The 13,203-nt window shown below is 41.3% G+C and overlaps 1 protein-coding gene across 1 annotated transcript in view; it reads left to right on the forward strand.

Moving 5' to 3' along the window:
• LOC139749885 (uncharacterized) overlaps window positions 1–13,203 on the forward strand; it is a 230,545-nt gene that overhangs the window by 138,794 nt on the left and 78,548 nt on the right. The window contains exon 6 of the mRNA XM_071664267.1: window positions 10,438–10,519. Coding sequence (XP_071520368.1) covers window positions 10,438–10,519 — 82 coding nt within the window. The remainder of the gene's footprint in view (window positions 1–10,437; window positions 10,520–13,203) is intronic.

The following is a 13,203-nucleotide window of genomic DNA, read 5'->3' on the forward strand; positions in this document are numbered from 1 at the left end:
TGCAAGAGTTTTGGAAAGAGGGGCAAGTATGAAGTCTGTTGTGGATGAGAGAGCTTGGGAAGTGAGTGAGTTGTTGTTCGCTGATGATACAGCGCTGGTGGCTGATTCATGTGAGAAACTGCAGAAGCTGGTGTGAAAGAAGAAAGTTAAGAGTAAATGTGAATAAGAGCAAGGTTATTAGGTACAGTAGGGTTGATGGTCAAGTCAGTTGGGAGGTAAGCTTGAATGGAGAAAAACTGGAGGAAGTAAAGTGTTTTAGATATCTGGAAGTGGATCTGGCAGCGGATGGAACCATGGAAGTGGAAGTGGATCATAGGGTGGGGGAGGGGGCGACAATCCTGGGAGCCTTGAAGAATGTGTGGAAGTCGAGAACATTATCTCGGAAAGCAAAAATGGGTATGTTTGAAGGAATAGAGGTTCCAACAATTTTGTATGGTTGCGAGGCGTGGGCTATGGATAGAGTTGTGCGCAGGAGGGTGGATGTGCTGGAAATGAGATGTTTGAGGACAATGTGTGGTGTGAGGTGGTTTGATCGAGTAAGTAAGATGGAAAGATGGAGTGAAAAAGATTGCGTGAAAAGGCTGTGTAGGTATGTATATTTGCGTGTGTGGACGTGTATGTATATACATGTGTATGGGGGTGGGTTGGGCCATTTCTTTCGTCTGTTTCCTTGCGCTACCTCGCAAGCGCGGGAGACAGCGACAAAGCAAAAAAAAATATATATATATATATATACATATATGTATATATATATATATATATATATATATATATATATATATATATATATATATATATATATATATACATACGTCCACACACGCAAATATACATACCTACACAGCTTTCCATTATTTACCCCAGACGCTTCACATGCCCTAATTCAATCCACTGACAGCACGTCAACCCCGGTATACCACATCGATCCAGTTCACTCTATTCCTTGCCCTCCTTTCACCCTCCTGCATGTTCAGGCCCCGATCACACAAAATCTTTTTCACTCCATCTTTCCACCTCCAATTTGGTCTCCCACTTCTCCTCGTTCCCTCCACCTCCGACACATATATCCTCTTGGTCAATCTTTCCTCACTCATTCTCTCCATGTGCCCAAACCATTTCAAAACACCCTCTTCTGCTCTCTCAACCACGCTCTTTTTATTTCCACACATCTCTCTTACCCTTACGTTACTTACTCGATCAAACCACCTCACACCACACATTGTCCTCAAACATCTCATTTCCAGCACATCCACCCTCCTGCGCATAACTCTATCCATAGCCCACGCCTCGCAACCATACAAAATTGTTGGAACCTCTATTCCTTCAAACATACCCATTTTTGCTTTCCGAGATAATGTTCTCGACTTCCACACATTCTTCAAGGCTCCCAGGATTGTCGCCCCCTCCCCCACCCTATGATCCACTTCCACTTCCATGGTTCGATCCGCTGCCAGATCCACTCCCAGATATCTAAAACACTTTACTTCCTCCAGTTTTTCTCCATTCAAACTTACCTCCCAATTGACTTGACCCTCAACCCTACTGTACCTAATAACCTTGCTCTTATTCACATTTACTCTTAACTTTCTTCTTTCACACCAGCTTCTGCAGTTTCTCACATGAATCAGCCACCAGCGCTGTATCATCAGCGAACAACAACTCACTCACTTCCCAAGCTCTCTCATCCACAACAGACTTCATACTTGCCCCTCTTTCAAAAACTCTTGCATTCACCTCCCTAACAACCCCATCCATAAACAAATTAAACAACCATGGAGACATCACACACCCCTGCCGCAAACGTACATTCACTGAGAACCAATCACCCTCCTCTCTTCCTACACGTACACATGCCTTACATCCTCGATAAAAACTTTTCACTGCTTCTAACAACTTGCCTCCCACACCATATATTCTTAATACCTTCCACAGAGCATCTCTATCAACTCTATCATATGCCTTCTCCAGATCCATAAATGCTACATACAAATCCATTTGCTTTTCTAAGTATTTCTCACATACATTCTTCAAAGCAAACACCTGATCCACACATCCTCTACCACTTCTGAAACCACACTGCTCTTCCCCAATCTGATGCTCTGTACATGCCTTCACCCTCTCAATCAATACCCTCCCATATAATTTACCAGGAATACTCAACAAACTTATACCTCTGAAATTTGAGCACTCACTCTTATCCCCTTTGCCTTTGTACAATGGCACTATGCACGCATTCCGCCAATCCTCAGGCACCTCACCATGAGTCATACATACATTAAATAACCTTACCAACCAGTCAATAATACAGTCACCCCCTTTTTTAATAAATTCCACTGCAATACCATCCAAACTTGCTGCCTTGCCGGCTTTCATCTTCCGCAAAGCTTTTACTACCTCTTTTCTGTTTACCAAATCATTTTCCCTAACCCTCTCACTTTGCACACCACCTCGACCAAAACTCCCTATATCTGCCACTCTATCATCAAACACATTCAACAAACCTTCAAAATACTCACTCCATCTCTTTCTCACATCACCACTACTTGTTATCACCTCCCCACTTGCGCCCTTCACTGAAGTTCCCATTTGCTCCCTTGTCTTACGCACTTTATTTACCTCCTTCCAAAACATCTTTTTATTCTCCTTAAAATTTAATGATACTCTCTCACCCCAACTCTCACTTGCCCTCTTTTTCACCTCTTGCACCTTTCTCTTGACCTCCTGTCTCTTTCTTTTATACATCTCCCACTCAATTGCATTTTTTCCCTGCAAAAATCGTCCAAATGCCTCTCTCTTCTCTTTCACTAATAATCTTACTTCTTCATCCCACCACTCACTACCCTTTCTAATCAACCCACCTCCCACTCTTCTCATGCCACAAGCATCTTTTGCGCAATCCATCACTGATTCCTTAAATACATCCCATTCCTCCCCCACTCCCCTTACTTCCATTGTTCTCACCTTTTTCCATTCTGTACTCAGTCTCTCCTGGTACTTCCTCACACAAGTCTCCTTCCCAAGCTCCCTTACTCTCACCACCCTCTTCACCCCAACATTCACTCTTCTTTTCTGAAAACCCATACAAATCTTCACCTTAGCCTCCACAAGATAATGATCGGACATCCTTCCAGTTGCACCTCTCAGCACATTAACATCCAAAAGTCTCTTTTTCGCGCACCTGTCAATTAACACGTAATCCAATAACGCTCTCTGGCCATCTCTCCTACTTACATACGTATACTTATGTATATCTCGCTTTTTAAACCAGGTATTCCCAATCACCAGTCCTTTTTCAGCACATAAATCTACAAGCTCTTCACCATTTCCATTTACAACACTGAACACCCCATGTATACCAATTATTCCCTCAACTGCCACATTACTCACCTTTGCATTCAAATCACCCATCACTATAACCCGGTCTCGTGCATGAAAACCACTAACACACTCATTCAGCTGCTCCCTAAACACTTGCCTCTCATGATCTTTCTTCTCATGCCCAGGTGCATATGCACCAATAATCACCCATCTCTCTCCATCAACTTTCAGTTTTACCCATATTAATCGAGAATTTACTTTCTTACATTGTATCACATACTCCCACAACTCCTGTTTCAGGAGTACTGCTACTCCATCCCTTGCTCTTGTCCTCTCACTAACCCATGACTTTACTCCCAAGACATTCCCAAACCACTCGTCCCCTTTACCCTTGAGCTTCGTTTCACTCAGAGCCAAAACATCCAGGTTCCTTTCCTCAAACATACTACCTATCTCTCCTTTTTTCACATCTTGGTTACATCCACACACACTTAGACACCCCAGTCTGAGCCTTCGAGGAGGATGAGCACTCCCCGCGTGACTCCTTCTTCTGTTTCCCATTTTAGAAAGTTAAAAAAATACAAGGAGGGGAGGATATATATATATATATATATATATATATATATATATATATATATATATATATATATATATATATATATATATCTCATTTCCAGCACATCCATCGTCCTGCGCACAACTCTATCCATAGCCCACGCCTCGCAACCATACAACATTGTTGGAACCACTATTCCTTCAAACATACCCATTTTTTCTTTCCGAGATAATGTTCTCGACTTCCACACATTCTTCACGGCTCCCAGAATTTTCCCCCCCTCCCCCACCCTATGAGGACAATGTGTGGTGTGAGGTGGTTTGATCAAGTAAGTAACGTAAGGGTAAGAGAGATGTGTGGAAATAAAAAGAGCGTGGTTGAGAGAGCGGAAGAGGGTGTTTTGAAATGGTTTGGGCACATGGAGAGAATGAGTGAGGAAAGATTGACCAAGAGAATATATGTGTCGGAGGTGGAGGGAACGAGGAGAAGAGGGAGACCAAATTGGAGGTGGAAAGATGGAGTGAAAAAGATTTTGTGTGATCGGGGCCTGAACATGCAGGAGGGTGAAAGGAGGGCAAGGAATAGAGTGAATTGGAGCGATGTGGTATACCGGGGTTGACGTGCTGTCAGTGGATTGAATCAAGGCATGTGAAGCGTCTGGGGTAAACCATGGAAAGCTGTGTAGGTATGTATATTTGCGTGTGTGGACGTATGTAAATACATGTTTATGGGGGTGGGTTGGGCCATTTCTTTCGTCTGTTTCCTTGCACTACCTTGCAAACGCGGGAGACAGCGACAAAGCAAAAAAAAAATATATATATATATATATATATATATATATATATTTATTTATTTTGCTTTGTCGCTGTCTCCCGCGCCTGCGAGGTAGCGCAAGGAAACAGACGAAAGAAATGGCCCAACCCACCCCCACACACATGTACATGCACACACGTCCACACACGCAAACATACACACCCACACATCCCAACGTGCGCACATATATACACACACAGACACACACATATACACACATGCACACAATTCACACTGTCTGCTCCTACTCACCCTCATCGCCACCCCATCTGCCTTTATTCATTCCCATCGCCACCCCGCCACACATGTAATAACAACCCCCACCCCCCTCATGTGTGCGAGGTAGCGCTAGGAAAGACAACAAAGGCCACATTCATTCACACTCAGTCTCTAGCTGTCATGTAATAATGCACCGAAACCGCAGCTCCCTTTCCACATCCAGGCCCCACAGAACTTTCCATGGTTTTCCCCAGATGCTTCACATGCCCTGGTTCAATCCATTGACAGCACATCGACCCCAGTATACCACATCGTTCCAATTCACTCTATTCCTTGCACGCCTTTCACCCTCCTGCATGTTCAGGCCCCGATCACTCAAAATCTTTTTCACTCCATCTTTCCACCTCCAATTTGGTCTCCCACTTCTCCTCGTTCCCTCCACCTCTGACACCCTCATTCTCTCCATGTGACCAAACCATTTCAAAACACCCTCTTCTGCTCTCTCAACCACACTCTTTATTTTCACATATCTCTCTTACCCTTACATTACTTACTCGATCAAACCACCTCACACCACATATTGTCCTCAAACATCTCATTTCCAGCACATCCACCCTTCTGCGCACAACTCTATCCATAGCCCATGTCTCGCAGCCATACAACATTGTTGGAACCACTATTCCTTCAAACATACCCATTTTTGCTTTCCGAGATAATGTTCTCGACTTCCAAACATTCTTCAAGGCTCCCAGAATTTTCGCCCCCTCCCCCACCCTATAATTCACTTCCACTTCCATGGTTCCATCCGCTGCCAAATCCACACCCAGATATCTAAAACACTTTACTTCCTCCAGTTTCTCTCCATTCAAACTTACCTCCCTGTTGACTTGACCCTCAACCCTACTGTACCTAATAACCTTGCTCTTATTCACATTTACTCTTAAATTTCTTCTTTCACACACTTTACCAAACTCAGTCACCAGTTTCTGCAGTTTCTCACATGAATCAGCCACCAGCGCTGTATCATCAGCAAACAACTACTGACTCACTTCCCAAACTCTCTCATCCCCAACAGACTGCATACTTGCCCCTCTTTCCAAAACTCTTGCATTCACCTCCCTAACAACCCCATCCATAAACAAATTAAACAACCATGGAGACATCACACACCCCTGTCGCAAACCTACATTCACTGAGAACCCATCACTTTCCTTTCTTCCTACACGTACACACGCCTTACAGCCTCAATAAAACTTTTCACTGCTTCTAACAACTTGCCTACCACACCATATATTCTTAATACCTTCCACAGAGCATCTCTATCAACTCTATCATATGCCTTCTCCAGGTCCATAAATGCTACATACAAATCCATTTGCTTTTCTAAGTATTTCTCACATACATTCTTCAAAGCAAACACCTGATCCACACATCCTCTACCACTTCTGAAACCACACTGCTCTTCCCCAATCTGATATTCCTTGCATGCCTTTCACCCTCCTGTATGTTCATGCCCCGATCGCTCAAAATCTTTTTCACTCCATCCTTCCACCTTCAATTATGTCTCCCATTTTTCCTCGTTCCCTCCACCTCTGACGCTTATATCCTCTTTGTCAATCTTTCCTCACTCATTCTCTCCATCTGACCAAACCATTTCAATACACCCTCTTCTGCTCTCTCAACCACACTCTTTATTACCACACATCTCTCTTACCCTTTCATTACTTACTCGATGAAACCACCTCACACCACATATTGTCCTCAAAGATTTCATTCCCTCCTCCGCACAATCCTATGTATAGTCCTTTCCTTACTACCATATACATTGTTGGAACCACTATTCCCTCAAACATACCCAATTTTGCTCTCCAAGATATCATTCATGCATTCTACACATTCTTCAACGATCCCAGAACCTTCACCCCCTTCCCCACCCTGTAACTCACTCTGACTCTCATGGTTCCCTCTGTTGCCAAATCCACTCTCAGATATCTAAAACACTTCACTTCCTCCAATTACCTGCCAGTTGACTTGTCCCTTAACCCTACTGAACCTAATAACCTTGCTCTTATTCACATTTACTCTCAGTTTTCTTCCTTCACACACTCTACCAAAATCAGTCACCAACTTCTGCAGTTTCTCACCCTAATCAACCACCAGCGCTGTATCATCAGCGAACAACAGCTGATTCAATTCCCAAGCCCTGTCATCCACAAGTGACTGCATACTTGCACCTCTCACCAAAACTCTTGCATTTACATCCCTGACAACCTCATCCATAAACAAATTAAACAACCATAGAGGCATCATGCACCCCTGCTGCAAACCGACATTCACTGAGAACCAACCACTTTCCTCAAGTGATTGTATGTGTGTGTGTGTGTGTGTGTGTGTGTGTGTGTGTTTGTATATTGAAATACAGATTTACATGAAATATCCATCCATCCATCTTGTGATAAATTTACATGAAATATTTCCAGTGTTACCTAATGCTGTGCTACTCCTGTAAACATAGGTTATTTCCACCCCTAAGAATGTTCATAGGGATGGAAGGAACCAAAAGTTTAGCATACATTGTAAACCCACAAATTACTGTTCATGTATTCCCTGTTATTCTGCTCATCATTTTAAAGGTAATGGTTTGTATTTTCATATTTCATTTTTTGAGCATTTCCTTAACTTGGGTTAAAATCTTCTTAGAATGTATTTTTATAAAGTTCATACAAAAAAACTTTTGTGAATAAAAACTTGATGTTATCTTGTTTTGAGAACTAGCTTAATGTTCCTGCTTTGTTTAAAACTTTTAGTATTAATGTAGTCGTCAGCATTGAAAATGATAATGTCATGGAAAGTTGTATTAGAAATTCCGTAACTGCTCAGAAGGGTTTTGTGTACGATGTTCCTTTTACAGAATGTGATTAGTTTTACATGGATAAGCTGGTAAAGTTGTTAGTGTTAGGGTTAAACAACTTGAAATAGTGTTAGGTGTGATCAAGAATCTAATGTAGTATTTGTTCTATAGATATTTTGATGAAATTGTCTGGGTTAATGCTAAATTTGGCACGTACAATAATTCAATAATTGATAGAAATATTGTTGAATTATCTCTTATCAAACATAGAAGAGATATCAATATGAATCACATTATTGGTTTATATGAATTAGATAACTTTACAAGTGAAAAAGTTGGAACCTTTTTTGTTAACTATTTATCAAGTACCTTTCCATTTATCTGATTCTCTCCAAGACCCAGATGTCTAATGTTGTCCTCACTGCTCCCTTTCTAATATCCCCATGATAGTCTCCATTCAGTATTCTGGTTCAAAGGCAGTGTCTGTTCTTATTCCAACAGCAACACACCTTTGGCATACCTCAAAGGCTCAAGGTCTGTCTCCCAACTACCTCTGTTTTCCTAAGTGTCACCTTCTGCTCTCCTAATTCTACAAATTGTATAGCTTTCTTCATCTGTTTAAACTCTTACCTTGAGGCCATGATATCTCACCTGCAAGCTGATATCCTTTACCTAGGGAATTTGAACATTCATAATGGGGAATGGTTGAACTCCTCCTGAATGGATGGTGGGTGATTGAAGCCCTCACTTTCTTTATTCTCAATAATCTAGAACAGATTATCACCCACCCCACCCACCACTGTGACAACTCTCATTATTCTGGATCTGTTTTTCACTTCTAATCCTTTGTGCTTCATCTACACGATTTTGCCCCCAGTTGGCTCATTTGACCATAATCTCATAGATGTGTCTGTTTTGATGGCACCTCCCCCTACAGCAAGCATCCCCTTCTAAATGGGTCATTTAGAAGGGGATTAACAAAGCTGGCTGGATAATTAATGAAAACTTCTGATTTTTTATGAGTAAATTAATATTTCATATGTGGTGATACTTCTCTCTCCTCCATACACATAGCAGAGTTCATTGCAGGACTGGAAGCATTTATCCCCTCTTCCTCCAAGACAACCACTTCTTTTTCAGGCTGTGGTTCAGCTGTTCTTGTTTTGAGACCATTTAGGCAAGGGATCAGGCATATCAGGCCTGGATGAATTCTCCTTCCTCCTCCTCCCATTCAGCATTTATCATTGCCTGTAATCATTGCAAGTACGTTATCCATGAGGGAAAGTATTCCTTTATTCAAAGGAAGTGCAATAATCTTTCCCCTTCATCCACTGACAGTTCTTTCTGGTCTTTGTCCAAGGCATCCCAACAACTTCTGTTGCTGTAGTTTTATTTTTTCTGTTCTAATAGTACTGTAGTCATCTCTTCCATAAACAGAGCAACTCACTTTGGTTCTCCAAATTTTTGAAAAATCCCTCAGCTCCCATATCCTCTAGTGATGTTCATTCCTATCTCTCCCATGATGGATCTATGATTCCACCCTTTGACTCACTTAACATACTTGATAGTACTGTAACATCCATATTATCTTGGAACAGCACATAACAGAAATAGATAAGTCTGTTTCTAAGAATCTAGGATTCCTGTTTAGAAGTCAAAGCTTCTTTTCTTCTGAACAGTTGCTCCATTTATACAAAAGAGTGATCCGTCCTGTATGGGGTATTACTCTTACATCTGGGGTGGTGCTCTGCATCTTTCCTTGACAGAGTTGAGACAAAAGCAGTCTGACGCATCAACTATCCAGGCTAACTTCAGATGTAACCCACTTACTCTATGCTACAATGTTGGTTGATTTTTTTGCATTAATAGGTATTTCTTTGGTTTTTGCTCATAAAACTTGGCTGCTTGTATGCCCCCACCACTAGCTAGATTATGCAATACTCAGCAAGCTGCTGCATTGCATGATTACTGTGTGGCTATTGAAAAATAATGTTGGGCCATTTTGAATACGGTTCCTTTCCTTCCACCTCTAAGCTTTGAAACTCTCTACCCGCTCATGATTTACCTTATAACTTTTCTGATAACTTTAACCTAGCTTTAAGGGCAGGTTTTCACTTTCACCAAAATTTGTAAATACTTTTCCTTGTTTCTTCTTTTGCCCTCTCTATAACCTCTTTATATTTCGATTAGGGGGCATCCTTGACTTTGACTTTTGTCTGTGACTAGAGCCACCAGAAAAAAAGAAATGTTAAACTGATTTTGTAACTTTAGAAAGGTAAAGTTATTGAGGGTGATCTGTGCTTTAATCCATTTACCTGTCTCTTGATCATTTCCCTGATCCCACCTAGTGGCATTTGATATATAATATTCTGGTTCTCTTTATCTGTTCTTATTCTTGAAATTGTATTATACGAAAGAGCTCAACACTTCACATTTTGCATTCCCTTATGGTTTTACTTGCATATGTATATTCCTGCCTTCTGGTACCTATAGTATAGTAATGATAAGTTGTCCCTATGTATCAGTATGTATAAGTCTTTTGCTATAGATTTTAGCTGATGTTTTGAATTGTATATTTTAGTAATTAATACACATTCGTATCATGTTTAAAACACTTCACTTATTTCACATTTTCTTTTTCACTATCGTTACACACATATAATGATTTAAAATTTTTCAGGTATGCAGTTATTGGAAATTGTGAAAAGTCAGTGAAGGACTTCTATGTTGTGCCACTTGCATCCCATCAACCCATTCCACAAGTAAGTTAGTGTACAACCAAATTAGCCTGACAAATGCAGTTCACTAATAGAATTACATACTTTTACGTAAGAGATATGACTTTGAAAGTGTTGATAACAGTAATGAGGTTTTTCCTATGCATTTTTGCTAAACCATTTCATGCTATCATTCATACATATTTTCTAAACTAGTTTCAATGTAATTGATGAGCTGATGAGACAAAAGTGATAGACCTGTAGTGCCTGTAAAGCTGAAATTTACTATTTTTTAGTCATATGACAATTTTGAAATTCATACTTAAATTCAAATGTTTTAAGGTTTTCATGTGACAGAGGTTTTTTTTTTTTTTTTTTTTTTTTTTTTTTTTTTTTTTGCCGCTGTCTCCCGCGTTTGCGAGGTAGCGCAAGGAAACAGACGAAAGAAATGGCCCAACCCACCCCCATACACATGTATATACATACGTCCACACACGCAAATATACATACCTACACAGCTTTCCATGGTTTACCCCAGACGCTTCACATGCCTTGATTCAATCCACTGACAGCACGTCAACCCTGGTATACCACATCGTTCCAATTCACTCTATTCCTTGCCCTCCTTACACCCTCCTGCATGTTCAGGCCCCGATCACACAAAATCTTTTTCACTCCATCTTTCCACCTCCAATTTGGTCTCCCTCTTCTCGTTCCCTCCACCTCCGACACATATATCCTCTTGGTCAATCTTTCCTCACTCATTCTCTCCATGTGCCCAAACCATTTCAAAACACCCTCTTCTGCTCTCTCAACCATGCTCTTTTTATTTCCACACATCTCTCTTACCCTTACGTTACTTACTCGATCAAACCACCTGCGCATTCCTCATGTGTTGTAGAAGGCGACTAAAGGGGACGGGACTAGAGGGCTAGAAACCCTCCCCTCCTTGTATTCTAACTTTTTAAAAGGGGAAACAGAAGAAGGAGTCACGCGGGGAGTACTCGTCCTCCTCGAAGGCTCAGATTATGGTGTCTAAATGTGTGTGGATGTAACCAAGATGAGAAAAAGGAGAGATAGGTAGTATGTTTGAGGAAAGGAACCTGGATGTTTTGGCTCTGAGTGAAACAAAGCTCAAGGGTAAAGGGGAAGAGTGGTTTGGGGATGTTTTGGGAGTAAAGTCAGAGGTTGGTGAGGGGACAAGAGCAAGGGAAGGAGTAGATCTACTCTTGAAACAGGAGTGATGGGAGTATGTGATAGAGTGTAAGAAAGTAAACTCTAGATTAGTATGGGTATAACTGAAAGTGGATGGAGAGAGATGGGTGATTATTGGTGCCTATGCCCCTGGGCATGAGAAGAAAGATCATGAGAGGCAAGTGTTTTGGGAGCAGCTGAGTGAGTGTTTGTAGTTTTCATGCACGAGACCAGGATAAGTGATGGATGATTTGAATGCAAAGGTGAGTAATGTGGCAGTTGAGGGAATAATTGGTGTACATGATGTGTTGAGTGTTGTAAATGAAAATGGTGAAGAGCTTGTAGATTTATGTGCTGAAAAAGGACTGGTGATTGGGAATACCTGGTTTAAAAAGAGAGATATACATAAGTATACGCATGTAAGTAGGAGAGATAGCCAGAGAGCATTCTTGGATTAATTGATAGGCATGCAAAAGAGAGACTTTTGGATGTTAATGTGCTGAAAGGTGCAACTGGAGGGATGTCTGATCATTATCTTGTGGAGGCAAAGGTGAAGATTTGTAGAGGTTTTCAGAAAAGAAGAGAGAATGTTGGGTCAAAGAGTGTGGTGAGAGTAAGTGAGCTTGGGAAGGAGACTTATGTAAGGAAGTACCAGGCGAGACTGAGAACAGAATGGAAAAAGGTGAGAGCAAAGGACATAAGGGGTTTGGGGGAGGAATGGGATGTATTTAGGGTAGTGATGGCTTGCACAAAAGATGCTTGTGACATGAGAAGCATGAGAGGTGGGCGTATTAGAAAGGGTAGTGAGTGATGGGATGAAGAAGTAAGATTATTAGTGAAAGAGAAGAGAGAGGCATTTGGATGATTTTTGTATGGAAAGAGTGCAAATGATGGGAGATGTATAAAAGAAAAAGGCAGGAGGTCAAGAGAAAGGGGCAAGAGGTGAAAAAGAGGGCAAATGAGAGCTTGGGTGAGAGAGTATCATTAAATTTTAGGGAGAATAAAAAGATGTTTTGGAAGGAGGTAAATAAAGTATGTAAGACAATGGAACAAATAGGAACATTGGTGAAAGGGGCTAATGGGAAGGTGATAACAAGTAGTGGTGATGGAGTGAGTATTTTGAAGGTTTGTTGAATGTGTTTGATGATAGAGTGGCAGATGTAGAGCGTTTTGGTCGAGGTGGTGTGCGAATTGAGAGGGTTAGGGAGAATGATTTGGTAAACAGAGAAGAGGTGGTAAAAGCTTTGCGGAAGATGGAAGCTGACAAGGCAGCGGGTTTGGATGGTATTGCAGTGGAATTTATTAAAAAAGGGGGTGACTGTTGTTGACTTGTTGGTAAGGATATTTAATGTGTGTCTGATTCGTGGTGAGGTGCCTGAGGATTGGCGGAATGCATGCATAGTGCCATTGTACAAAGGCAAAGGGGATAAAGGTGAGTGCTTAAATTACAGAGGTATAAGTTTGTTGAGTATACGTGGGAAATTATATGGGAGGGTATTGTTTGAGAGGGTGAAGGCATGTACAGAGCATCAGAT

Source organism: Panulirus ornatus, chromosome 8 (assembly GCF_036320965.1).
Source record: "Panulirus ornatus isolate Po-2019 chromosome 8, ASM3632096v1, whole genome shotgun sequence".
NCBI lineage: Eukaryota > Metazoa > Arthropoda > Malacostraca > Decapoda > Palinuridae > Panulirus > Panulirus ornatus.